The 27,593-nt window shown below is 46.1% G+C and overlaps 4 protein-coding genes across 9 annotated transcripts in view; 3 read left to right on the forward strand and 1 right to left on the reverse strand.

The window, feature by feature from the left end:
- Positions 1-3,208: 3,208 nt before the first annotated feature.
- CRYAB (crystallin alpha B) lies at positions 3,209-26,556 on the reverse strand. 5 transcript variants are annotated; one of them, XM_063608786.1, is made up of 4 exons: positions 26,265-26,556; positions 6,099-6,497; positions 4,902-5,024; positions 3,209-3,556 (listed from the first exon to the last, which is right to left on the reverse strand). In XM_063608786.1, the coding sequence occupies exons 2-4, from the start codon at positions 6,297-6,299 to the stop codon at positions 3,353-3,355; spliced, it is 528 nt and encodes a 175-aa protein (XP_063464856.1). In that variant the 5' UTR covers positions 6,300-6,497; positions 26,265-26,556; the 3' UTR covers positions 3,209-3,352. The 5 variants fall into 5 exon arrangements, with proteins under 5 accessions (XP_063464856.1, XP_063464855.1, XP_003805508.1 ...); XM_063608785.1 differs by lacking the exon at positions 26,265-26,556 and adding an exon at positions 7,713-8,052; XM_003805460.7 differs by lacking the exon at positions 26,265-26,556 and adding an exon at positions 7,679-8,052.
- On the forward strand, positions 7,365-8,667 carry HSPB2 (heat shock protein family B (small) member 2). Its single transcript, XM_003805456.6, has 2 exons — positions 7,365-7,497; positions 8,015-8,667. Exons 1-2 carry the CDS (start codon positions 7,404-7,406, stop codon positions 8,467-8,469), a joined length of 549 nt encoding a protein of 182 aa, XP_003805504.4. The 5' UTR covers positions 7,365-7,403; the 3' UTR covers positions 8,470-8,667.
- Positions 10,099-21,434, forward strand: C9H11orf52 (chromosome 9 C11orf52 homolog). The gene is made up of 4 exons (XM_008971351.5): positions 10,099-13,576; positions 18,905-18,942; positions 20,230-20,291; positions 20,523-21,434. Exons 1-4 carry the CDS (start codon positions 13,545-13,547, stop codon positions 20,760-20,762), a joined length of 372 nt encoding a protein of 123 aa, XP_008969599.1. The 5' UTR covers positions 10,099-13,544; the 3' UTR covers positions 20,763-21,434.
- The window catches only part of DIXDC1 (DIX domain containing 1), a 95,504-nt gene continuing 89,621 nt past the window's right edge, over positions 21,711-27,593 (forward strand). The window contains exons 1-2 of one of the 2 annotated variants that reach the window (XM_057299241.2): positions 21,711-21,946; positions 24,372-24,464. In XM_057299241.2, the coding sequence (XP_057155224.1) occupies positions 24,408-24,464 (57 nt within the window). In that variant the 5' untranslated portion in view covers positions 21,711-21,946; positions 24,372-24,407. The remainder of the gene's footprint in view (positions 21,947-24,371; positions 24,465-27,593) is intronic. The other variant, XM_008971366.6, reaches the window with a different exon arrangement.

A 27,593-nucleotide genomic window follows, 5' to 3' on the forward strand; every position in this document is an offset into this window, starting at 1 on the left:
CCTGCTCCAGCCATGTAAGATGTGCCTGCTTCCCCTTTGCCTTCCCACCATGATTGTAAGTTTCCTGAGGCCCCCCCAGCCATGCTTCCTGTGGAACTGTGAAATGATTAAACCTCTTTTCTTTATAAATTACCCAGTCTCAGCCAGTTCTTTATAGCAATGTGAGAATGGACTAATACAGTGCTCAATAAATGTTAGCTAATATTAAAAGACAAAACAGGCCGGGCACGGTGGCTCACGCCTGTAATTCCAGCACTCTGGGAGGCCGAGGCGGGTGGATCACCTGAGGTAGGGAGTTCGAGACCAGCCTGGCCAACATGGGGAAACCCCGTCTCTACTAAAAATAAAAATATCAGCCGGGCGTGGTCGCGGGCGCCTGTAATCCCAGCTACTTGGGAGGCTGAGTAACGAGAATCGCTTGAACCCGGGAGGCGGACGTTGTAGTGAGCCAAGATCGCGCCACTGCACTCCTGCCTGGGCGACAAGAGCGAGACTCCATCTCACCAAAAAAAAAAAAAAAAAAAAAGACAAAACAAATACTAATTAGAATTGTCTCAGTAAACTTCTGGTATAATTCAGATATAGGGAATGAAGTAGAATTGTGGATGAGTTAGCTATAAAGCTAAAAAAAAACCTCTCAAATATACTGTACTAGAATAGTCCTATACTAATATCGTAGCAGTGAATAGCCACAGCAAAGGGTGTGATCTAGAAAAGAATAACAATAAAGAACCAGTCTAACTTAGGCACTTATGGTAACAATAAACAAAAAAAGTGACCCTGCACATTTTTGAAACAAATATCATTATATAATAGTTGAAGTTGTGATTTATTTAAAACCAAGTCCATAATTGCTTGGGAAATATACTAGTAATTAACTAAAATGATTAAAATTGACACATGGCTTCCAGGCATTCAGTTATTTTACACTATCTAATTCAGCCTTGATAATGTTAGATATTTTTGCCTACTAGTAACAGAAAACCCACGTCAAAACAGATTATTAACAAAAACAAGACATAATCAGCCAGCCTGAAGTAGGGAAACTCTAGAGTTGGCTAATTCAGCAGTTCATTGACCCATTAAGGACCTGAGATTATTGTCTTTGTGCTCAGCATATCATGGATGCCCGCTTCACGTTTTCAAAATGGCTACAGTAATCCAGGCATCACATTCTCATGCTCCAACATCCAGAGCAAGGAAAAAAAAAATCTCTCTCTCTCTCTCTCTGAATCTTTCTGAAACCTTTTCTTAGTTTAGAAACTTTTTCTAGAAGCATCTCCAACAGACTTCCCTCCTGTCTCATTTGCCATAATTGAGTCATAGCCCTTTCAAGAATAATCTTGAAAATCAAGAAGAGAATTTCCCTGCTTGATTTGGACTAATCAAGATAGACCTCCTATGGCTGGAGCTTGAGGTCACTTCTCTGAATCACATGGCTAGGAAGAACATGGTGTATACCTAAACCAATCTGGGATACTGTTGGCAAGGCTGAAGGTGGTAAATAGCTGTTGGTTAGGCAGCCAACAGTGTCTGCTACACAGCCACAAAAATTGGCTGTAAACTTCTGGCTAGATCACAGTATTTCAGACTATTAGGAAGTTGTTTTTTAAGAGAAAGCATTTTTGAACCGGTATAGATTTGCAATTTATATTGTCCTAGCTCCACACCCCTGCATCATGAATTTTTTTATTAAGTTTTAAATTTATTTATTTATATATTTTTTTAGTTGGTATAGTCAATTTTTCATTTTAGTCATTCTAATAGGGGCTCAGTGATTCTCACTGTGATCTTTTTTTTCCTTTATTTTCTTACATAGGTAAACACATGTCATAGGGGTTTGTTATACAGACTATTTCATAACTCAGGTATTAAGCCTAGTAACCATTAGGTATTTTTCCTGATTCTCACCCTTCTCTCACCTTCCATCCTCCGATAGGCTCCAGTGTGTGTTGTTTCCCTCTATGTCATAAAAAAATTTAGGCAATTGTTTCACGTAGAATATTTCAAAACGCTGGTCAGTCCCCAAACTGACTGATTTCTGATTTTGCATGAAATCAGAAATTAGCTAGAAGTTGCTAAAGAAAAAATAAGAGTTGTCAATAAACATTTATACCAGATCACCTACAGCAGTGCTGTTTATCAAGTGAATCAGAAGTTTTGTCCAGACCCACAGAAATGAAATGGAGGGTTGTTTTTTGTTTTGGGGAGGATTTTTCTGTACAGTGGTATGTCTTTAAGCTAAATAATAGAACCACTTATTGATTGGCTATTAGTTGTAATTCTAAAACTTAACTATTACGTGGTAGGACATTGAATTGGATATTCCCTGGCCTTAGGTTAGTAGGTGTTTGCTAGATAATTTAGACCAGGGGTCCCCAACCCCCAGGCCATGGACTGGTACTGGCCCGTGGCCTATTAGGAACCAGGCTGCACAGCAGGAGGTGAGTGAAGCTGAACTCCACCTCCTGTCAGATCAGTGGTGGCATTAGATTCTCATATGAGCATGAATCCTATTGTGAACTGCACATGTGAGAGATCTAGGTTATGTACTCCTTATGAGAATCTAATGCTTGAATCATCCTGAAACCATCTCCTGCTCCCCCGGGGCCATGGAAAAATTGTCTTCCACAAAACCAGTCCCTGGTGCCAAAAAGGTTGGGGGCCACAGATTTAGCCTATACCTCAGAGCTTGTTAGGTGATAATCACCAAAGTCCTGTTTATTGCCCTTGTAAATCAGCTTAAGGCAATGCTTATCAATAGGAAAATGTCAAACAGTATTAGGGTCACCATGTCTTCCCTGGTGATGTAATTAATTTTAGAGATGCAGTAAGGCCTTTTATGTAGCGTTATCCAGAGTTCATTCAGATGTGCTCCAGTCCTTTAAACTGAGAGCTAAAATCAAAGAGGGCAGAGAGAGAGTAACTAATATTCCTTGAACTCTGCCAGTGGCTTTTCCTGCTTCTTCTCCTTAATTTACTTCCTATAATTGCTCTGTACAACTCAGTAACCCATGTTATAAATGGAAAACCTGAAGACCAGAAAGGTTAAGCAACTTGCCTACATTTATACCAGTAGTAAATGGTGAAGTCAGTCATTCTGACTCTAAAATCCTTGGAGCCCTCTAAATCATAATGCAATCATAAATAGATCTGTGGTATCTGTATATTTATTTAAAAGTGTGTGGAATATTCAAACACAAGACAGTTATCTGTTGCTGAATGATATTTTATTAGCTTGATAATTTGGGCCTGCCCTTAGCATTAATAAGCTTCAGCACTAGTCACAAGACTTTCATTCACTGGTGGGGAAACTTTCTTGTTTTAAAAAATGCAATTCAAGAAAGGGCATCTATTTCTTGGGGGCTGCGGTGACAGCAGGCTTCTCTTCACGGGTGATGGGAATGGTGCGCTCAGGGCCAGAGACCTGTTTCCTTGGTCCATTCACAGTGAGGACCCCATCAGATGACAGGGATGAAGTAATGGTGAGAGGGTCTACATCAGCTGGGACCCGGTATTTCCTGTGGAACTCCCTGGAGATGAAACCATGTTCATCCTAACCCAAAAGAATGAGGAAAGAGGCAGAGATAAGAACAGGAACTATTATCACCTGCCCAGAACTCAGGCATCCTGATTTCCCCTTAGGTGAGACCAAATGCCATGACAACATAGGAAAAATAAATAGAGCTTCGTTTCAGGGTTGCAGCTAAGATGAAGTTGCCTAGGTAGTCACTCCTACCAGTGAGAATCTGAGAAGTCTGAAACAGTCCAACACTTCATTGTTTTTCAAACCCTGAGGCATAGATATGTTTAGGGGTATTTCCCAAAGGTTTAGATCAATGTTGGCTGGGCCTACAGAATTTGGAATCTCATTTAGAATCTGACTCCCTGAGGAAGCCCTGAAATTGTCCTGACTCTTCAGGAATGTCCCAGAAGGTTCCAGAACAATAGGACTGCTGCTGAAATTAAAAAAAAAAAAAAAAAGACTCCATCCAAGGAGACTATGACCCAAACCTAAATCATATAAGCAAAATTGAAACAGCCTGAGGACATTACTGAGGACAAACTGTACTGGTTGACGCACAGGTTCTGAGCTATCGTTAAATGGTGAGAAGCAATTTTAAAGCCCTCTTATAAAGTCATAACAAGCTGTTCCATTTGTCAGAACTCCCCCAAAGAGTAGATGACCTTAACCCGTATGCCTGCTGACTCTCAAGCATGTAGCCAAACAGGCTCTTGTTAACTGATTTCCACATGGGCTGTAGGGGATTAAAGACTGAGCACAGCTCTGAAATTTAGACAAACCAAGTAGTTCAGCATTAAGATGGGCTAAAGAAGAGACACGGATTTTTGCACAGCTAAAAGAGAAGTCACAACTCAAGTGCTTTTAGGGTACCTGTAGTTAATGTAATTATGCAAAGCAACTAGGTGTCTGACAGCCCTATACCTAATCAGTGGTTCTCAACCTTGACTGTAGATTAGAATTACCTTAAAAATTGCTGATGCCTGGGTCCCACCCTTAAAAATGCTGATTTAATTGGTCTGGAGTAGTGCACATATGCTAATTGGTCTGGAGTATGCCCGAGCATTAGGTTTTTTGAAAGTTCCCCTGGTGATTCTAATGTGGCCCAGATTCAGAACCACTGGCTTAAATGGGGCATCAGCATCCCATCATCCCATCTAAGGCGATCAAATCAAAGGCCACATCTCTGGCCATAACAGTAACAACAGCAATATGTCTATCCTAACTTAGTCTTCTAGACATTGATTTGTAACCCCTGATCCCGACTGTTATGGCTTGGGACTGGAATGTAGCCAGCCTCCAAAGCTGATAGCACTACCTGGACTATTACAGTATGCACTGAATGAATGAGCAGAAAACAAAAAAACAAGCTACATACCTGGCGCTCTTCATGTTTTCCATGCACCTCAATCACATCTCCCAACACCTTAACTTTGAGTTCCTCTGGGGAGAAGTGCTTCACATCCAGGTTGACAGAGAACCTGTCCTTCTCCAGGCGCATCTAGAAATAGCAAGGTAAGGGAATGGGATGGGAGAAAGATGGCAAAAATACTGATTACACAGGTGCTGTCTTATTCTGCAGAGCTGCTTTCTGTCCGGGTAATTCATCCTTCTCTTCTCTGCTTAAAAAATCTCCTTTTTAAATAAACATAGCTCTCTGCTTCAGGGAGCCACCACAGTGATACCTAAGGCTCATGGTGATCAGACCCAAATTTTATTTACAGGGACAGAGAAGAAGACAGATCACCCAGGGGACCAGTCGCAAGGATGTGTGCAAGCCTGGCATCTGCTGCCTCTCTGACTCCAATGCCTGGCTTTGTGGTTTGTCTGTGAGACAAAGGCCTCTTCTTCTGGCTCAGGTCTCTTTGCCAGTTTTCCACCCACCCAATCTGGAATGTTCTGCTGGTCCTGCTTGTCCTTCCAAAGCCCTTGCCCACTCAGCTCCTGTTTACTCACACTTGAATATTTTTAAACCAGAGTGTTATCTGTGACAGCTCTGTTAACCTTATTTGTTCACCCTGTTCTTCCACCCTCTTAGGACAAATGGGGGTCCCTATATTGTTTCCTCGTAAGGCTTGATTGGACCCAGGCCAGTGCCCTGTCATAGCCCTGAGAAACCCAGAAAATCATAGAAGAGGGAATAGAAAGGCAGAAAATACCCATGGGGATGAACGGCTCAGGATGAGGCAGGGCTCTCTCCTGGCTCTGAAACCTGAGATGGTAAAATTGGTCAAGAGTCCAAGGTGTTGGAAGAGATAAGCAAAGAAGTTTGAAGGCAGCTCTTTCCCTGCAGATTGTCATGAACCAAACCAGAAAGGGGTATCCTGTAGAGAAGTTAGGGGACGGAGGATAAACTTGACAGTGCATGAAAAAATGTAATAAATGGGATACAGAGGACTATCAAATAGAAACAGGTGATGGGGGAGGAAGGCACTAGCAACCTCCTCATTTTTCTTCACATTTGGACACACATGTGCCTAAAATGGTTTAGGCAGGGTAGGAAAGGGAAATGGATGGAGAAGTTTCCAGGAGGTTCCAGTAAGGACTCTCCCGTCCTAGCTGTGGGGAGACTCACCTCTGAGAGTCCAGTGTCAAACCAGCTGGGTGCCCGCAGGAAGGAGGGTGGCCGAAGGTAGAAGGGACTCAGGGAAGTAGACGTCGGGAAAAGATCAGACTCCAACAGGTGCTCTCCAAAGAACTGGTCAAAGAGGCGGCTGGGGGAGTGGAAAGGAAAGAAGGGGCGGCGGATCCAGGGGTGGTGGATGGCGATGTCCATGGTGGCTAGGTGAGTGTGAGGGGTCAGCTGGCTGGTCAGCTCCTTCAGCTGCAGCTACAGCCAGCCCCTTATATATGCAGTCTTGTGAAGCTTCTGGAATGGTGATGTCAGGGGTTTTATTATCCTAGCTCACCGCCGGTTCATGGAGACTTGTGATCCGGGATTTGGCAATGTGACACATACCCAGTACTCACTGAGCTAAGAAAAGAGAGACACAAACACGTCTGAGCCGGCCAGTGACTTGTCATGGTCTTGTTTCACTAGCTTTCTGTCCACACCCAATGGCACCCACCCCCACCCCTGTTCTCTGAAGCTGGTACAGAGTCAGGAATCCCAAGCAGGCACGCGGGGTTGGGGGAGGATGGGAGCCGGGGTAGAGTGCCCCTCCTCCTCCTTTCCAGTCCTGAATGCCAGGGGAATCAGGCCAGCAACTATCTTGGGCCTGGGCAGGGACTGGAATCTTCCTAGGCTGAGCCCCAGGGACATTAACTCTTTGTGAGTCCTTGGAAGAGAGCAGTGATGGTCAACATGTCAGCATCAGCCATCTGCCTCGTGCCCTGGGTTGACCTGGGTTTAGGAGAGGATCCCACATCTGGGCAGAAAGACCCCACCCCCTGAAAAAAGAGCAAACAGATTTCTTGCATCTTTCGTCCTATGTGGCTCTCAGAACATTAAATCCAGGAGTGCTTTAGGAATTGGGTGCACAGTGCCTGCCACCGAGGAGGAGAAAATGAGGTGTGGAAACGTGCAAACCGTTTGTGAGGGTCTCAGCGAGGCCTCTTCATGCCCCAGGCACCACCAGCTCCCCCTCCCCAGCTCGTTCCCAGCCAGGACCCTCAGCTGTCCTCTCAGGCCCCCTGCGACAGCTGAAGAGTGTGCGGGGGAGGGGACTAGGGGTCCGGGCGGCGCTGGTCACACCCTCGTTGCTCTCACTCAGGGCCCCCACTCCCAGCCCCTCCCCCCCAAGAGGCTCGGCACTATTTTGGGTGGTGTCGACCCCGCCCCCACCTCCTATCGAGCCCTGGCTCTCCGGGCAGCTGGAGGGGTCGCGCTGCGCCTGTTGGGGCTGCACCTCGGACCAGGGCTTCTGCTGCATCTGCAGCCATGTCGGGCCGCTCAGTGCCACATGCCCACCCGGCCACCGCCGAGTACGAATTTGCCAACCCGAGCCGCCTGGGTGAGCAGCGCTTCGGAGAAGGTATGGCACAGACACCACCCCCTTGCCCCCCACCCCCACCCCCTGAAATTCTGGGCTGACCTCCCAACGTTGCTGGCCTCCACCCCACTCTGGGCTTAACTGATCTCCTGGGACCAGCCACCCCCCACCCCAGACTACCCCTCATCCCCTCCAAGCAGAGATCTTTCCCATTCCTGCTGACCTCAAGACACACTTGGTGCTTGCAGTGCTGATACCTGCTCTTTGCCGGCCTGGGTGCGCCTCCTTGTCCCCCTTCTATCCACCCAGGCCGTTTGGTGCCTCCTCCTCCTCCCCCTCCTCCTCCTTCTCCTCCTCCTCCTCCCTTTCCTTTCCGTTCTCTTTCCCCTCTTCCGAGCTGCCTTCTCCTCCTAGCTACAGTGTGGCCTCCCTCCCGTTCCCTACTCCTCCTGACTCCCCTCTTGCTCTTCCCAATCCCTCCTCTCCAGATTTCCCATTTCGCCCCTGTGCCAGCCTCATCCTCCCTCATCCTGCCTCTTGCCTTCTCTCTGCCCTTTAGGCCTCCTGCCAGAAGAGATCCTGACCCCCACACTCTACCATGGCTACTATGTCCGGCCTCGGGCCGCCCCAGCTGGGGAGGGCAGCAGGGCAGGGGCCTCCGAGCTTAGGCTCAGTGAGGGCAAGTTCCAGGCATTTCTGGATGTGAGCCACTTTACCCCAGACGAGGTGACTGTGAGGACTGTGGATAACCTGCTGGAGGTGTCTGCCCGGCACCCCCAGCGCCTGGACCGCCATGGCTTCGTGTCCCGAGAGTTCTGCCGCACCTATGTCCTGCCTGCTGATGTCGACCCCTGGCGAGTCCGAGCTGCTCTCTCCCATGATGGCATCTTAAACCTGGAAGCACCTCGGGGTGGCCGACATTTGGACACAGAGGTCAATGAGGTCTACATCTCCCTGCTCCCTGCACCTCCTGATCCAGAGGAAGAGGAGGAGGCAGCCATAGTTGAGCCCTGATTGCCACAGACCCAGCACCCAGCAAATCCCTCTCTACCTCCCAAGGTGATATGGGCAGCTGCCCACCACTCCAGAGGTAGCAGCATCCTTGGGGGAAGGGAAAGGTGCATGGTCCACAATGTATGGTTTGGTCCCATGAGACGTGTCATAGCCTTGGTTTAGTTTTGGGTGGAGCTGAATAAACCCAAATCTCAGGGCCTTGTTTGTGCTGCTCCCTATTCTGTGGCCGGGAAGCTGGGATGGGGAGGGAGGGAGGAGGTCACAGCCAGCTAGACAAAAAGCTCCTCAGTTTGATGTGCCCAACGTCATAGGACCCTGAGCTCGCACTTGGATGCTGAGATCACACCCGGAAGCTGACTCTGGCTCCAGATCAAATTCCTAGCCATAATTTTCTCACAATGCAACAAAAGAGAGAGTGATCCTGGGAGGGAAAAGGGATATGCCATCCAAACAGCCCAGAGGGCACTGTCTGAGCTGGTGATTAGAGACACAAAAACAAGGGTCTCCAGACTGTCTGGCCCTTTTTGGGTAGGGGCTGGGAAAATGGTTTTTGGCTGGTGAGAGTTGCCTAAAGTCCTGGAGTGAATACTTTGTTTTCATGTACTAAGGTCTGTCCACTTAAATGGTCACTGATTTTGAGAGCCTGAGTATGCATACACAGGGCACAGACACAAAGCCTCTCCAATTATCACGGAACCCCATTACCTTCCCATCCTCTGGGGGTACGGTGTATTCAGGAAAGCCTGAGGTCTGTCCCCTCAGTTATTCTCTGCAATCAAGAGAACATCCAGCTACATGATTTGGGGGAAGTGTCCAAAAGACCTTCCTGCCTCCAAATACATATTTCATTAGGCTGTGGTAGATACCTACAATTCTTCCATTAAAGCAGTTGTTTCTTGGCTGGGTGCAGCAGCTCACACCTGTAATCCCAGTACTTTGGGAGGCCAAGGCAGGAGGATCACTTGAGCCCAAGAGTAAGAGACCAGCCTGGGCAATAGAGTGCAACCTTGTCTCTACAAAAAAATAAAAATTAGCCAGGCATGGTGGTGCATGCCTGTAGTCCCAGCTACTTGGGAGGCTGAGGTGGGAGGACGAGCTAGGGAGGTTGAAGCTGCAGTGAGCTGAGACTGCGCCACTGCACTCCAGCCTGGGTGACAGAGTGAGACCCTGCCTCAAAAAAATTAAATTGAATTGAATGAAATTAAGTGGTTGTTTCTTAACTTTTGGAAGTTATAGACCCTTCTGAAAATCTGACAAAAGCTATAGCTGCTCTTACCAGAAAAATACATATGCTCCCAAATTTGGCAATACAATTTGAATAGGTTCCCACAACTCTTAAGACCCATTCACACACCCCCCTTAGGGATCTGTGGACCTCCAGGATAACAGAACTCACTTGAGGAATTCAACTTTTGGTTAAAAGATTGCTGTCTATTAAAAATGAAAGCATGCCCCAGAGAAATAACATTTGACATATTTAACTGTTCATTCATTCAGTAAATATTTATCAAACCTCATGTAATACACCATGGGGGATATACATTGTAAATATAAATTATAAAAACTATTAGCTTTTATTGTCAACTTTCCGGAATCTAGTTGAGAAGAAAAATAATAAGAAAAGGATTCTACTTAGACTTCAACCAAAATAGCTTCACATTGATATGTTTTGTAACTGAGCTTTATTTAAAGGAAAGGGTTTCCTAGCTATAAGAAATTTGAAAACTTCTGATTTAGTCCAAATCCCCTCTCCATTCAAATGCTTTTAAAGTTATTAATCAACTTATTCTGGGACATTCTGAATAACAGACAACTTGGAACTTCTCACGGTAGTCGTTTCCATGTTCTTTCTTTTCTTTTTTAGACAGGGTCTCGTTCTGTTGCTCAGGATGGAGTGCAGTGGCATGATCATGGCTCACTGCAGCCTCAACCTCCCTTGCTCAAGCAATCCTCCTGCCTCAGCCTCCTGAGTAGCTGGGACTACAGGTGTGTGCCACCACGCCTGGCTAATTTTTTACTTTTTCTGGAGATGAGGTCTCGCCTTGTTGTCCAGGCTGGTCTTGAACTCCTGGACTCAAGCAATCCTCTATCCTTGGTCTGCCACAGTACTGGGATTACAGGTGTGAGCCTCTGTACCTGGCTTTCCATTTTCTTTTTGGTCTTAACTGACTTAATCGTTATAAATTCCTCCTTTTGTTGAATCAAAATCTGCATTTCGGTAACTTCTCTGGAAAACAAATACAATGGTTTTTTCACTGAAAATCCTTCTGATATTTAAAGATAACCATCCTGTCTACCTGAGGCTTCCCTTTCCCAGCTAAACATGCCTAGTTCTTTTTTTTTTTTTTAAGACAAAGTCTCTCTCTGTCACCGAGGCTGGGTGTACAGTGGTGTCATCTCCCCTCACTGCAACCTCCTCCTCCCGGGCTCAAGCAATCCTCCCACCTCAACCTCCTGAGTAGCTGAGGCTACAGGCATGCGCCACAACACCTGGCTAATTTTTTGTAGAGACTGGGTTTCGCCATGTTGTCCAGGCTAGTCTTGAACTTCTGGCCTCAAGCAATCTGCCCACCTCGGCCTCCCAACACATTGGGGTTACAGGCGTGAGCCACCACACCCAGCCATGCCTTGTTCTTTCAACCATATCATACAGCACTTTCCACATCACATATTACCCAGATAACTTTATTTTGAACATACTGCCTTTTGACAACGTAACTTGAAATTCAACATCTAGACCTAAAATTATTATTCCAGTCATGGATTGACTGGTACAGACTTCAGTGGAATAATCAATATCCTTGTTTATCACTTCAGGCTTCTATTAATGCTGCTTTAGGCATATCAGGTTTTCTGGCTACCACAATGGTCTATTCCTCTATTGATTTCTTTGGAGTTTCTGGTCATCTAAAAATCCCTTAGGTGATTTCCTTTCCTTTTCTTTTCTTTTCCTTTTTTTCTTTCTTTTTTTTTTTTTTAGAGACAGAGTCTCACTCTGTCACCCAGGCTGGAGTAAAGTGGTGTGATCACAGCTCACTGCACCCTCAAACTTTCTTGCTCAATCCTCCTACCTCAGCCTTCTGAGTAGCTGGGACTACAGGCACACATCACCACACCTGGCTAATTTTTCAGTTTTTATACTTTGTAGAGATGTTGGGTTGTTGCTATATTGCCCAGGTTGATCTTGAACTCCTGGGCTCAAGCTATCCTCTTGCCTCAGTCTCCCAAAGCAGTGGGATTACAGGCATGAGCCAAGCCACTGTGTAAACCCAGCTGCTTAGGTGCTTTTTAAAACATTACAGAAGGGGTGACTAAAAAGGAAGCAGATTATGGAGGGCTTTGAGTGCCAGGCTAAGCAGTTTGAACTGTATCCTGTAGGTGATAGGAAATCATTAATGGCTTTTGAACTGGGAGGAGAAGGAGTGGGTAACAAGATGAAAAGGATACAATTAATGGTAGAGTAGAGTACAGAATGGATTGCATGGAAGAAGCATGGCCATGAAATAGTGCAATGATTGGGGCACAAGAAAAGAAAGTAAGATGTGGGAACCAGGCGTGGTGGGAGGGTCACTTCAGGCCAGAAGTTCAAGTCCAGCAGGGGCAACATAGCAAGACCCTATCTTGGCCAGGTGTGGTGCCTCACACCTGTAACCCCAGCACTTTGGGAGGCTGAGATGGGAGGATTGCTTGAAGCCAGGAGTTCGAGACCAGCCTGGTCCACATAACAAGACCCCCATCTCACATTAATTAAAAAAAAAAAAAAAGACCTTGTCTCTAAAAAGATTTTTTTTTTTTTTAATTAGCTAGGCACAGTGGTGTGAGCCTGTAGTCCCAGCTACTCGAGAGGCTGAGGGGGGAGAATCTTTTGAGCGTAGGAGTTTGAGGTTGCAGTGAGCTAGCCACTCAACTCCAGCCTGGGTGACAGATTGAGACCCTGTCTTTAAAAATAAAAGAAAGAAAGAAAATCAGATGCTTTGTAATAATAACAACAATACCTAACTCTTACTGAGTGTGTCCCATGTGCCAGGCCCTGCACTAGAGCTTTATTTTTCACCACAATCCTGTAAGATTGTCACTCTTACCCATGTTTCATAAGAGGAGGAGTTCAAAGTCCAGGGTATTCTCTGTGGAGTGCAGAGCTGAGTGGTGGGCCCTGAACATCCACTTAAAGGACAATAACCAGGCATCCGAGGAAAACACTAAAAATGGGGTGAGAGAACTGAACACAAGAATGATGGGTTTCACAGATTCTCGTAGAGCCCATATTTTCTACTGGTGAGTGCGGGTGAGTCTAACTTTGGGTTACTGGAAGGAGACGCAGAGTTGAGGGGTAAGTGGAGAATCAGTAGTTCTGAACTGTGGATAAGGAAATGAGTGGTTAAGAAGTGCTGAGGCCATCCTGATCATAGAATCATCTGATTTTATACCAGAAAGGGGATTAGATTCAGTTTTTTTCATTTCACAGCCCTAGAAACTTAGGCCCTATAAAGGTTAAGTGATTTGCCCACATCGATTTCAAATAGCAAGGGAGAATATATGAGGAACCCATTTCCCCAAACTTAAGTTTCCAAGAGACTCCAGTATCCCAACCCAGATTCTGTACAAAAATAATAAGAAACTGGTACCAATTGCCTCAAAAGTGAAACTCAGTTAAACCTGAGTGGTGCTGAGCAAAATACTACATTGGGCACTCATCTATTATAGAGGATATATTTCAAAGACAGAGTGATGTAATGGAGAAGCATTTCGTAAGGAAACCAAGAGCCCTTTTCTATCTCAGGTTTCTTTTTATTGAAGCTTGAAGCTCAAGTTCATGGCTTCATCAAAAGACGCTTCAAATCCTGAAGTTGAGATAGCTCTCACCTGGAGCCCGTGTGTTGTTCTACCCTTTGGCTGGGAACACAGTCACCTGGGAATCATTCCAGCAGGTGGCTTCAAAAGTCCAACCTGCTAGGTTGAAATCTGACACTGACACAGACTCCGGGAGCTGCCGCGGAAAGCTCAACCAGGAACCCGGAAATGCACAAGCCTCTTGATGCATAAAAACAGCTGGGCTCCCTTGGAGACAGAGCGCCATGGGAAACCGGGTCTGCTGCGGAGGAAGCTGGTGAGTAGGCTGGAAGGGCAAAGGGGAACATCTATCTCTGTTGGTGGATGTAGAGGCCCCGAAAATCAGAGCACCTGGAGATAGTTGTCTGCCAGCCTCCCACTGCCACCTTCCTCTGCCTGGTACCTCCTTGTTCCAACACCAGAGCAGCACCTCCTTTCAGGAGGCCTTAGAAGACAGAGCCAAGTGGCTGGGCGCGGTGGCTCACGCCTCTACTCCCAGCACTTTGGGAAGCCGAGGCCGGCGGATCACGAGGTCAGTAGATCGAGACCATCCTAGCCAACATGGTGAAACCCCGTCTCTACTGAAAATACAAAAATTAGCTGGGCATGGTGGCGCGCGCCTGTAGTCCCAGCTACTCGGGAGGCTGAGGCAGGAGAATCCCTTGAATCCGGAAGGCGGAGGTTGCAGTGAGCCGAGATCGCGCCACTGCACTCCAGCCTGGCAACAGAGCGAGACTGTCTCAACAACAACAACAACAACAACAAAAAACAGAGCCAAGCTAGCTGTCTGCGGAATGGCCAGAGCAGGGCAGGAATATTGAACCGGCATTGTTTTTCTGTGCCCTCTTCCTCCCTTTCCCCTTCTTTCCCTTTCTTCCTGGATGAGAGTAATAATTGTAGCATTTGAGAGCTTTCTATGTGCCAGACATTTTACAGTCTTATTTAATTTTTCCAATACTTTATGAGGTAAATGGTTTTGCCCCTCCTCCTATTTTACAGTCAGCTGAGAAACTGAGGCTCAGAGAAATTAACTAACTTGCCTAAGGTCACATGGCTGGTAAGCAAGTAAACCAAGATTCCAACTGAGGCCCACCTGACTTCAGAGGCCACCTTTTGAACCACTGCATAATATTGCCTCTTAGATCAAGCAAGTCAACTTTGAAGCAATGTTTATTTAAAAGGGCAGAAGTGCCAGGCGTGGTGGCTCACGCCTGTAATCCCAGAACTTTGGGAGGCCGAGGCGGGTGGATCACGAGGTCAGGAGATTGAGACCATCCTGGCTAACACGGTGAAACCCCATCTCTACTGAAAATACAAAAAATTAGCCGGGCGTGGTGGTGGGCGCCTGTAGTCCCAGCTACTCGGGAGGCTGAGTCAGGAGAATCCCTTGAACCCAGGAGACGGAGCTTGCAGTGAGCCGAGATTGCACCACTGCACTCCACCCTGGGTGACAGAGCAAGACTCCGTCTCAAAAATAAAATAAAATAAAATAGAATAAAATAAAATAAAATAAAATAAATTAAAGGGCAGAAGTGGTCGGATGCAGTGACTCACACCTGTAATCCTAGCACTTTGGGAGGCTGAGGCAGGCAGATGACTTGAGGCCAGGAGTTCAAGACCAGCCTGGCCAACATGGCAAAACACCATCTCTACTAAAAATACAAAAAAATTAGCCAGGCATGGTGGCACATGCCTGTAATCTGAGCTACTTGAGAAGCTAAGGCACGAGAATCCCTTAAGCTTGGGAGACAGAGGTTGCAGTGAGCTGAGATTGCGCCACTGCAGTCCAGACTGGGCAACAGAGCGAGACTATGTCTCGAAAAAAAAAAAAGAAAAGGAGTTTGAGACCAGCCTGGGCAACATAGGGTGGCCCCATCTCTACAAAAAAATTAAAAATTAGCTAGGCGTGGTGGTGCGTGCTTGTAATCCCAGGTACTTGGGAGGCTGAGGCAGGAGGATCACCTGAGCCCTGGGGGTAGAGGCTGCAGTGAACCATGATCACACCACTGCACTCCAGTGTGGGTGACAGAGTGAGACCCTGTCTCAAAAATGAAAATAAAAATAAAAGGGCAGAAGTAGGAAAAAGAAGAATATCCATGGAATATCTGAATATGACTTTCACACTTATTTACTATGTGACCATAGATAATAAGTCCCTTAATTTCTCTGTATCCATCCTCACATGTAAAATATAGATAATACATCCTACATTGTGTAGATCACAGGCTTATTTTGAAGAGCAAAGGATATAGCGTATGTGAAAACCTCATAATAAATTATCTGTGGGGTTGTTACTATTCTTTCCCAGAATTTTCATCACTGCCATGCCGTAAATTCCTGGTCCAGGTTTTATCCTGTCTACTGCCTTCCATGCCTGGGGCAGATCTGGAAGATGTCATGTTATAAATAAAGCATCATTATATTTAGATAGACAAGTGAAGTGCATTGGAAAACACACAGGTTTTGGAGTAGTACATTGGATTCAAGTCCTGCCCTACTACTCATTCATTTATCCATTCATTTATTAAACAGTGTTTATTGAACATGTACTACAGGCACAGTGATAGACACAGAAGACATAGTAATAAAAGGACATTTGGTCCCTGCCTTGTTGAGTAAGAAATACCCTGAAGGTCCAACATTTGGTAACTGTCTAAATACATGGCATATCCAATTAATGGGAAATACGTAGCCACTTCATAAAGAATGTTGGAAGAACACCTAACATCATGGAAAATTTTACTCTTTATTAAGTTAGTAAAAAAGGCCCTTCATTAACCCGTCTGTAAAATGGGAACAAAAATATGTGTTTCCTGGAATGTCAGGATTGAAAAAATAAAGCAACCTTTAAACTCTGAGATGCCCTATAGACATATGACATCCAGAAGCACAGAAAAGCTTCTAGAGAAGGAGATGTAACAGCTTCTTTTATTCTCTTTCTTCCCAAGTGTTGGTATTCTTTTTTCATTACTGATTAGTTCTCTAATGGTGATAGTCATTAGTGGTCAACTTTTACTCATGCTTATTATATGCTAGGAACCATGCTAAGTATTTTACATTTCCTGTTTTATTTAATCCTTACAATAATCCCATGAGGTCTGAATTATATTATCATACTCATTTTTTTTTTTTTGAAACAGAGTTTTGCTTTATCTCCCAGTATGGAGTGCAGTGGCACAATCTTGGCTCGCTGCAACCTTAGCCTCCCAGGTGTAAGCGATTCTCATGCCTCAGTCTCCCTAGTAGCTGGCATTACAGGTGCGTGCCACCACACCCAGCTAATTTTTGTATTTTTAGCAGAGACGGGGTTTCACCTGTTGGCCAGGCTGGTCTTGAACTCCTGACCTCAAATGATCCACTCACCTTGGCTTCCCAAAGTGTTGGCATTACAGGCGTGAGCCACCGCACCTGGCCTATCATACTCATTTTATTAATAAGAAAACAGAAGCCCAGAGAAGTTAAAAATTTGCTGACGTTCTCACAGCTATTCTGACCTCATCAGTCTGACTCCAGAGCCCATTCTAGAGACACTATACCAAATAGTCTAACCAAAATCTTTTTTTCCTCTTCAAATACTAGTAGGATTGAATAAAACTTTGTTCTCTATTTTTTGTTATCTCAATAAACCTCCAGAGGCTTAAAGATATTATGGCAATTGAAGATATTTTTATTTTAAAATATTCTTTATAGTTATTGTTTCTGATTACAAAGGTAATAATCATTCATTGCAGAAAATTTAACTTCTGCAATGAGCAGAAAATAAAAAGCACCATAAATAAAGCACCCAGAGATGATGGGAACATTTTAGTGTATTTCCATATATTTTTTAAATGTGCACAGTTTTTATTCCAAAACATACCTTTTTACTAACTTAATAAAAAGTAAAATTTTCCATGATGTTCGGTGTTCTTCCAACATTCTTTATGAAGTGGCTACATATTTTCCATTAATTGGATATGCCATTTCTTTAGTCAGTTACCAAATCATGGACCTTCAGAGTATTTCCTATTTTTTGCAATTTAAATAATGTTATAATGAATATCCATATTTGTACATGTATAATTATTTCTTAGGATATGGAATTGCTACATCAGAGGGTATACACATTTATGTTTAAGGATTTTTATACTTATTGCCAATTGCATTGTAGGAGGATTGCACAGATTTTTATTTCTATTACCACTGTAGAAGAATGCCCACTTAGTTTCCTTAAATCTAAAAATAAAATCCCATCGCCTGTGTATCTAAATGAATACTCACTCCATTTGGGTTGTGTCCAGGCATTGCACAATATCTAACTTGAGAACAGGCTCTGTTCACTAACACTGGATAGCCCTAGTCTATGTATTTTAGGACTAATATTTTCTCTATCCATTTAAATAAAAATAAGTAGGTAAAGAGTAGTAACAAGTGGCAAAGAATTAGAAGATTATCTCATTCTTAGGATAAGGCTGACTGAGCAGCAGTAACATAAAGCAAGAGCTGAAGTGGCAGAAGAAGTAGAAAAACACAGGAGAAGTTTTTCTTCTGAACCACCTGTAGAGTTTGGCTGGAGACTCAACTGCTGTCAACTGAGCAAGCTGTAGCAAAACCAAAAATCACATCAAAACAGAAAACTCTGTCACATGTGTGTGGAAAAATCCTGACTTTTTCCCCACAGTAGTCCTCATGATTTAGAAGTCAGTCTTCTCTCTCTAGCCCTCTCCAATTAGCAAAGAAGGAAACCTCCCAGGAGATGAGAGATCAGGCAGACAAACAGGGTTGGTTCTGGCAAGAGTTGGAAATGTACTAGCAAGAAAGCAAGAAAAAGAATCCGGAGTAAGCCCCAAACTATTTAGCCTATTTCCTCAGTCAGTGTTGTCTCTCTGGCATCAAACAGTTAACAATCACGTAGACACACGGGCGCCATTGGGGACCCCAGGGGCTCAGAAATAAATATAAGAGTTCTGCCCTACAGTGAGGGCAGGATAGCTGAGTCACTCACCAAATTCAGTGCTCCCTGTTCTGTAGACAAAGTTCTCTAAAGGATGTTAAAGGTTAAACATCTCTCACTTTCTCTGTTAATTAAAAACAAGGACAAGGAAGCAGGGAGGGAGGTCACTTGTTAAGAAAGGGCCTTGAGGGGCTGTAATTAGTTAGCCCTGGTTGTGGCAACTTCCATGACTCCCAGAATAAAAGTCCCAGATTGGTAAAGACCCCAGGAAAAAAAAAGCACTGAAGAAGAGGCAAGAGGGTCTCTGGATCCAAGAATATTCCATCATTTGACAGATTTCCCTCACCCTCTGCTGGAATTAGCCTGTTAGACAATCCCAGAATAGCTCTCAAGCCAGATACATCCCTGGCATGTAGTGCCTGGTTGCCTGAGGCTGTATTTTGGGTCTGGTTATGTCAGTTGTACTACTCTACCTTCCAGAACCATCCATGTGGGAGAGGTGTGGTACCCTTGACTAATGCTTTGGGACTGAACCTGGCTCAGGGTGAATCTTTATTAGAGGGAGGTAGGGGAAGCTCATCAGAATGTTAGGAGACCACAGAGCAAATGATGATGGAGGGACGGCAGAGGCCAGGGCTCTTGCACATGGGTGATCTGTTTTTCCTATTACAGGAGCTGCCCATCAACTTTCCAGAAGAAAAAGAAAACAGGTAACTTTGGGGCTGGGGGAGGGAATCTGGGGGAGGCAAATTAGAGAAGACAACAGAACTGCAATCTTTGGAAAGGGCAGAAGGGTAGAAAAGGAATGAAAGGATAAAGGGAGACAGCACACCAAAGAGAATCCAGGTTGCTGCATTCAAGACTAGTTCTGAACCTCTGGATCTTATCCTTTCCATTATTTCAGAGTGGCAGGGTTGGTTGTTCATTCTTTCATTCATCTAGCAAATATTTACTCAGCACTTAACATTCTACGTGAGGACCTGTGTGGGTCCCAAGGAGGCAGAGAGGCACAAGAGGAAAGACACATGATCTCAGCCCTGGAAGAGCTGAAAATCAAATTTAAGAGATAAATTCATATAAACAAACAGTTGTAATATCATCTACTGGTGCTGTAATAGATGTGTACTCATGCTGTGGGAGAATGAGAGAAGACACTGATGTCAAAATGTCAAAGAAATAATAGCAAAGGGCCAGGCCTAGTGGCTCACGTCTGTAATCCCAGCACTTTGGGAGGCCAAGGTGGGGCGGATCACTTGAGATCAGGAGTTTGGGACCAGCCTGGTCAACATGGTGAAACCCCATCTCTACTAAAAAGAGAAAAACTAGCTGGGCACAGTGGTATGTGCCTGTAGTACCAGCTACTTGGGAGGCCGAGGCATGAGAATTGCTTGAACCCAGGAGATGGAGGTTGCAGTGAGTCGAGATCGCGCCACTGCACTCCAGCCTAGGCAACAGAGTGAGACTCTGTCTCTAAATAAATAAATAAAAGCAAAGTTCACAAGTCAGCAGAGGAGGGAGAAGGTGTTTTAGGCAGATAAATCAGCTCATGAAAAAAAAAAAGAGACTGACCTGATTCAAAGTGGCTGATTGGTATAGCTGAGCACTTCCCACCTTGCATTGTGTGTTTACTTATTTTTATTTATTTGTCCCCCCTAGCAGGCTGTAAGCCCCCTGAGGTAGAGGAAACAGCTTACTCATCCTTCTACCCCCAGAACATGGCACAGAGCCTGGCACATAATGGGTTCTCTTGTTGAACTGTGTTAGGGGCTAGTGAAAAATGAGGATGGAAGATATTATGGCCAGATTGTGAAAGGGCCAGATTGTAAACCCTGCTAAGGAGTTTGGATTTAGGACTAGTAGACATGAAAGAAGTGAGAATGGAGGCAGGGGGATTAGACAGAAGCCTGCCGTTAATAGTTTAATAGTGATTTGAAGAAGGCAATCTCAGTAGAGACAGGGAAGAGAGAATAAATTTAAGTTGGATTTCTTCCCCTCAGGAAGCCAAACAAGACGGACACTGAAGCCGCAGCCACAACAGCTGCAGCAGAATCTCCCAAAGGTAATGACAGGTCTCTGTCCCCTCTCTGGGGCTGCTCGGACATGGGATCCCAGTAGTCAGCTCTTTTGCACTGCAACAGACACATTTCAGTCACCTGTAGAATTTGCTGGCTCTGTCTGTCCTTTGCTCAAAGGAGCAAAGCGAAGGGACATCAGTTGACCTGCCCCTGCATTGGAGGTGAGGGGCAAAACCAAGCCATGAATCTCCCTTAATGCTATCCATTCCTCGCAGGGCCATGAAACAACAGGACATACGTATGAGCGGGTGTTACAGCAGCAAGGGTCTCAAGAGAGGAGTCCAGGCCTCAGGTCGGAAGACAGCAACTTACATTATGCTGACATTCAAGTGTGCAGCCGTCCCCATGCCCGGGAAGTGAAACACGTGCATTTAGAAAACGCTACAGAGTATGCGACCCTTCGCTTCCCCCAGGCCACACCTCGCTATGACAGCAAGAACGGGACCCTGGTGTGAGCGCTGGGGAGGAAGGCCGAGTCCATCGTTAACCACTACTCCTGTGGGGGAGAACCTACTGCTTTGGGGAATTGGGTGGCAACCCAGGGATGTTGGCCACGTTTTAAGCTTAAAGAACTCCAAAGCCCCTGGAATTGTGGGCGTCCCATTTTCTCCCCTGGCCTCTTACTTGCCACTGTTAGGTTGGAGTTAATAGTTGGTTTAGCTATGGGTGGATAGCTAAACTTAGCTATCCACATGAGGTTAGGTGGAGTGTGCAGGGAGGTAGGTCTTCGACCCCACCATTGTTGCTCCTGCTCTTGCAAAGTGCAGAAAGAGCAGGTAAAAAGTTAGCCCATAAGCACGTGGGCTGATCTTGTTGGACTTTAATTAATGGTATCCTTTTTCACACAGCTTAAACTCCAAAGCTGAAGGGGAGGTGCTCCGGAAAAGCGTTCTGAGCTTTTACATTCAGACACTAGGGCTGGCTTGGGCCATTTTCTCAGTGGCTGAGTCAGGTTCCAGACCGTAACAGACAAATGGGGGAAGGGGGCTTAGGCGTGGAGGAAGCGCTTTCAGGACCTCAAGTCAGTGATAACCGACAGCACAGCGAGGCCTGGAAACTTCCCTCGGAGGGACTGTTGGCTCTCGCAGGTGCGGGGCCGCTAGGATCAATAAACGGCCTGAGAAACATGCCCGGCGCGTTTTCTGGGGCGGGGCCCCGAGGCTCCTTGCGAGGAAAGCGGATCCCTCCCAGTTTTAAGGGCGGTTCGAAAGTCCAGCCAGTAGACAGGCCTTCCGGCCCCACCCCCAGGCCGCGGCTGGAGGCGGAGCTGGAGGGGGGTGGGGTTTAGGAGAACGGGGGCGGGCTACCATTGGCAGAGGGCGCAGTTCCCGGGGCGGGGGTCCATGCCGGGATTGGTTGTTGTCGGAGCTCCTGGGAGGCGGATCCGGAACGGCAGTAGGGGGAATCTGGGTCCAGGGGGCGCGGTCTGGGCCTGCAGGAGGCGGGATCCGGCGGGCCAGAGGCGGGACCAAGGCCGGCAGGGGCTGGCTCGGGCTGGCTGGAGGCGGGCGGGGCTTGGGGCCGGCCCCCGCATCACCATGGCAGCGGGAATGCCGCGGCAAAGCCAGAGCACTGGCAGGCCGAGCCCAGGAGGGCTGGGGACAGAGATGCTGAACCAGACGGACCCATCATTTAAGAGGTAGGTGCTGAAAGGTGGCGAGTAACAAAAATATTACCCAAGTTGATCATCCACATCGAAACTGGGGACACGCGGAGGTGGCGAGGATGAAGTGGGTAAGAGGAGGCTAAAATTTCAAAGACCAAACCGCCCTCAGCCTTGTACATTCTTAGTGTGCAGTTTCCTGCTTCAGACTTTCAGAGCTTAGAGAGGAGGGGTAACGCACTCCCCTTTCTCGGTCTGTTCTCCGTTCTCCCCAGATACCGCTGCCTCTCTGCTGGTCCCTAAGAGGGATGATTAAAGACTGGTAGAGTACTGAAAATGAAATTGTAGCACACGCACACACAAAAGTTGGCAATAATAGTATCGGCCGGGCGCGGTGGCTCACGCCTGTAATCCCAGCACTTTGGGAGGCTGAGGCGGGCGGATCACTGAGGTCTGGAGTTCGAGACCAACCTGGCCAACATGGTGAAACCCCGTCTCTACTAAAAATACAAAAATTAGCCAGGCATGGTGGCACGGGCCTGTAATCCCAGGTACTCAGGAGACTGAGGCAGGAGAATCGCTTGAACCCGGGAGGCGGAGGTTGCAGTGAGCCGAGATCTCGACAAAGCACTCCAGCCTGCGGGACACAGCAAGACTCCATCTCAAAAAAAAAAAAAAAAAAAAGTATTAGCCCCATAAAGTGTGAGAATTTAAAGCACTTGCGACAAGTACATAGTTTGTAGTCAAATGTTGGCTGCCATTGTATCATTACCATTATCACTTTTTCCCGGCCCGTTGTCTGGCAAAGACTCAATGCAGGCAGATTCAGAAAAGGTGGGTTGGAGGACTGACCCCCACCACTAATTGGTGGAGAAACTCTGTAGCCTATTTTCTATATATTAAATGAAGGTGGCCGGGCGTGGTGGCTCACGCCTGTAATCCCAGCACTTTGGGAGGCTGAGGCGGGCAGATCACCTGAGGTCAGGAGTTCGAGACCACCCTGGCCAACAATGCGAAACCCTGTCTCTACTAAAAATACAAAAATTAATGGCCATACCACCCTGAACACGCCCGATCTCGTTTGATCTTGGAAGCTAAGCAGGATCGGGCCGGGATAATACTGGCGAGGCGCGGTGGCTCATGCCTATAATCACAGCACTTTGGGAGGCCGAGGTGGGTGGATCACCTGAGGTCAGGAGCTCGAGACCAGCATGCCCAACATGGCGAAACCCCGTCTCTACTAAAAATACAAAAAAATTAGCCGGGCATGGTGGCCGGGGCCTGTAATCCCAGCTACTCTGGAGGATGAGGCAGGAGAATCGCTTGAACCCGAGAGGCGAGGCTGCAGTGAGCTGAGATTGCGCCACTGCACTCCAGCCTGGGCAGCAAAGCGAGACTGCGTCTCAAAAAAGTGGGGGGGGGGAAAAAAAGGTAGAAACATTAACTCTGTTTTCAAAGATTATTTACTGCAAAGGTCAAATAAGATGATGTAGATGATAGTACTTCGTAAGCTTAAAGTGCTATATACAAATTTCTGTCTTTAGATTATACATGCCGGGCCATGCGCGGTGGCTCACGCCTGTAATCCTAGCACTTAGGAGGCCACCCGAGGTCAGGAGTTGGAGACCAGCCTGGCCAACATGGTGAAACCCCATCTCTACTAAAAAAGTACCAAAAATTAGCTGGGCATGGTGGCACATGCCTGTAGTTCCAGCTACTCGGGAGGCTGAGGCAGGAGAATCGCTTGAACCTGGGAGGCGGAGGTTGCTGTGAGCCGAGCTCGTGCCACCGCACTCCAGCCTGGGCGACAGAGCAAGATTCTGTCCCCCCCAACAAAAAAAAGAATTACACATGTTGTCTCTCTGGGTTAAAACTCAGTTTCTGAGGATAGAAGGAAGTAAATGCCAGTAGCAGAGCTTCCAGTATTTCTCCTGATTATCTTCAGAATACTTCCTGTGGTCCTTGACTGATAAATATAGGAAGAAAGGAAAATGCATTGTTGCTTGACTAACGATAGGGGAGTATTACTCTTCACTTTATTAGTATTAATACCTAAGGAACTAGGTTTAAAAATGCCACTGGGTTAGCTGGGTGTGGTGGTGCACACCTGTGGTCCTAGATACTTGAGAGGCTGAGGTGGGAGGATCACTTGAACCCAGGAGTTAAAGGCTGCAGTGAGTTATGACAGTGCCAGTGCACTCCAGCCTGAGTGCCGGAGTGAGACCTTATCTCTAAAAAAAAAAAAAAAAGTAAATTTTAAAATGCCACTGGGATAGCCCTGTTGTGCTTGTAATATCTTCAGCTGGACTTCCTGCTAACTAGGGTCCTATTTCTGATACTTCAAGATGACTTAAGTTGGTAGGTTTTGGGGAGGGGTCTGGCCCCAACTCGGTTAGTTGAGCTTTAAATTTTTTTTTTCCTGGCTTGTTATTTTGTACATTTCTTATTCTTCCTGTTTTAGGTGGCCCTGATTCGTCTCTTCTAGGGACTCTTGAAGATGGGGACCCAAGTGGTTATGAGATTCAGTAACTCCTTGCTGCCAACAGAGCCTTCTGTAAGTTTTTGGTGTACTATTGTGAAAAGCGTGATGATGTTACTGGAATTTCAATACAGTTCTACTTCTGGGGATTTCTCCATCAGGACTCAGATCCTGGAACAGAATTTTAATTTTTTTTTTTTTTTTTTTTGCTTTTCCTTCTTGTGGAAATTCTATTAATAGCTCTCTTGGACCTCGAGTCATCTTTTTCTGGAATTAATAAAATAAGGCAGGGGTTGAGAAATTCTAGCAATTAATCAGAATGTATGCGTTTTTAAAAGATTTAAAGTTTGTTATAGCAATAATGTATGTTAATTACAGAGCATTGGAAAAATATTGCAAACTATGATTTTAAAAAATGCAAACCGTAATTCTCCCACCCAGAAGCACACTGTTAATATTCTGGAAAATATTCTTGCAGTCTTTTTTTCTATATATACATATATATATAGTGAGCGATCTCAGCTCACTGCAACCTCTGCCTCCCAGGTTCAAGCAATTCTCCTGCCTCAGCCTTCTGAGTAGCTGGGACTACAGGCACATGCCATCACACCCAGCTAATTTTTTGTATTTTTAGTAGAGATGGGGTTTCACTGTGTTAGTAAATTTTTAACATGCGATCATATGCTGCACAAACTTTTTAACTTGCTTTGTTTCACTTAACGTTAACATAAAATTGTTAAAATGTTTGTTTTAATGTGGGCACGTTTGGTAAACATTATAATGGCTGTAATTTTCTTAACCACTTCTCTGTTGTTGGACTTTTAGGTTCGCTCACCCCTGCCCCCCACATTGTAAATAATTAATTTCCTTATTTAGGACTATGTCAGGCCAGGTGAGGTAGTGGCTTATGCCTGTAATCCCAGGACTTTGGGAGGCTGATGCCAGGATTGCTTGAGGCCAGGAGTTCAAGACCAGCCTGAGCAACATAGTGAGACCCTCCTTTCTTTCTTTCTTTCTTTTTTTTTTTTTTTGAGATGGAGTTTCATTCTTATTGCCCAGGCTGGAGTTCAGTGGCACCATCTTGGCTCACTGCAACCTCCGCCTCCCAGGTTCAAGCAATTCTCCTGCCTCAGCCTCCCAAGCAGCTGGGATTACCGGTGCCCACCACCACGCCCAGCTAATTCCTGTATTTTTAGTAGAGATGGGGTTTTACCATGTTGATCAGGCTGGTCTCGAACTCCTGACCTCAAATGATCTACCTGCCTCGGCCTCCCAAAGTGCTGGGATTACGGTGTGAGCCGTCGTGCCTGGCCGAGACCCCCCCTTTCTACAAAAAATTTAAAAATTTGCAGGGTGTGGTGGCGTGTACCTATAGTCCCAACTACTCAGGAGGCTGAATGAGGTGGGAGGATTGCTTGAGCCTGGGAGGTCGAGGCTGCAGTGAGCTGTGATTGTGCCTCTGCACTCTAGCCTGGGCAATAGAGTGAGACACTGTCTCAAAAAAATGTTTTTTAAAGACTGATGTCAGGCCAGGTGCGGTGGCTCACGCCTGTAATCCCAGCACTTTGGGAGGCTGAGGGGGATGGATCACCTGAGGTCTGAGAGCAGCCTGGCCAACATAGTGAAACCCCATCTTTACTAAAAAAACAAAAAGTAGCTGGATGTGGTGGCGGACGCCTGTAATCCCAGCTGCTTGGGAGGCTGAGGCAGGAGAATCACTTGAACCCCGGAGGCAGAGGTTGCAGTCAGCTGAGATCGTGCCAATGCACTCCAGCCTGGGTGACAGATTGAGACTCCATCCCAAAATAAATAAATAAATAAATAATTTTAAAAAGACTATGTCAAAGACTGTCAACATTTAAAATAATAAATTACCTCGTACAGGAATTGTAGCGTCACATTTTGTATACATCTTTCAGAAGGCAGCTGGACATCAGTTAGGAGTTAGGTCCTTGATAGAAATCAGGCTACCTGGCCGGGCGCGGTGGCTCACGCCTGTAATCCCAGCACTTTGGGAGGCCGAGGCGGGCGGATCACGAGGTCAGGAGATCGAGACCATCCTGGCTAACACGGTGAAACCCCGTCTCTACTAAAAATACAAAAAAATTAGCCGGGCGTGATAGCGGGCGCCTGTAGTCCCAGCTACTCGGGAGGCTGAGGCAGGAGAATGGCGTGAACCCGGGAGGCGGAGCTTGCAGTGAGCCGAGATCGCGCCACTGCACTCCAGCCTGGGCGACAGAGCGAGACTCCGTCTCAAAAAAAAAAAAAAAAAAAAAAAAGAAATCAGGCTATCTGTTGCAATGAGACCTTGAATCTTGCAGAAAGATGATTTGATGTTAGTGTAATTACTGATGTGGAGCTCTGACACCTGATCAACTGATAGCCCAGCGGCATAGGGGTGCATTTTCAGTGCAGTCGTAGAGAAACTCAAGTGTCACTTCCAAAATATCCACCAGATGTCGCTAGTCTTAATATAATACTCACCCACAGGCTAGCTGGCAGATAACCTTTTTTTTTTTTTTTTTGAGACAGAGTCTCACTCTGTTCCCAGGCTGGAGTGCAGTGACACGATCTCAGCTCACTGCAACCTCTGCCTCCCGGGTTTGAGTGATTTTCCCACCTCAGCCTCCAGAGCAGCTGGGACTACAGGGGTAGGACACCACGCCTGGCTAATTTTTTTGTTTTTTATTTTGGTAGAGATGGGGTTTCACCATGTTGGCCAGACTGGTCTCTAACTCCTGACTTCAAGTGATCCTCCTGCCTCGGCCTCCCAAAGTGTTGGGATTACAGGCGTGAGCCACCACGCCTGGCCACTGGCAGATAACTTTTGAAATGTGAATTTTAAAACTTCATGTGAAAAAAGAAAAAAAATCCATAACCCAGGAATAGGTTAAAAAAATCATGTAGAAAATTAGCCGGGCGTGGTGGCGGGCGCCTGTAGTCCCAGCTACTTGGGAGGCTGAGGCAGGAGAATGGCGTGAACCTGGGAGGCGGAGCTTGCAGTGAGCCAAGATCGCTCCACTGCACTCCAGCTTGGGCGACAGAAGCGAGACTCCGTCTCAAAAAAAAAAAAGAAAAAAAGAAAAAAAGAAAAAATCCTGTAGAATATTTTCACATATCTGCTTTGGTGTGGTTTATATTAAGCACTAGCATCTGGTGATTACTTTGGCGACATCCTACTCTAGTCTTTCACCATTCTGTCTT

This window comes from Pan paniscus, chromosome 9 (genome assembly GCF_029289425.2).
Source record: "Pan paniscus chromosome 9, NHGRI_mPanPan1-v2.0_pri, whole genome shotgun sequence".
Taxonomy (NCBI): Eukaryota; Metazoa; Chordata; class Mammalia; order Primates; family Hominidae; genus Pan; species Pan paniscus.

Coding starts and splice junctions, on each gene's coding strand:
- HSPB2 (XM_003805456.6), top strand. CDS start 7,404: ATGTCGGGCCGCTCAGTGCCACATGCCCACCCGGCCACCGCCGAGTAC. Junction 7,498..8,014: donor TGAGCAGCGCTTCGGAGAAG/GTATGGCACAGA, acceptor TCTGCCCTTTAG/GCCTCCTGCCAGAAGAGATC.
- CRYAB (XM_063608786.1), bottom strand. CDS start 6,299: ATGGACATCGCCATCCACCACCCCTGGATCCGCCGCCCCTTCTTTCCT. Junction 5,025..6,098: donor TTGACACTGGACTCTCAGAG/GTGAGTCTCCCC, acceptor TGCTATTTCTAG/ATGCGCCTGGAGAAGGACAG. Junction 3,557..4,901: donor GAAAACATGAAGAGCGCCAG/GTATGTAGCTTG, acceptor CTTTTGGGTTAG/GATGAACATGGTTTCATCTC.
- C9H11orf52 (XM_008971351.5), top strand. CDS start 13,545: ATGGGAAACCGGGTCTGCTGCGGAGGAAGCTG. Junction 13,577..18,904: donor GTCTGCTGCGGAGGAAGCTG/GTGAGTAGGCTG, acceptor TTCCTATTACAG/GAGCTGCCCATCAACTTTCC. Junction 20,292..20,522: donor TGCAGCAGAATCTCCCAAAG/GTAATGACAGGT, acceptor CATTCCTCGCAG/GGCCATGAAACAACAGGACA.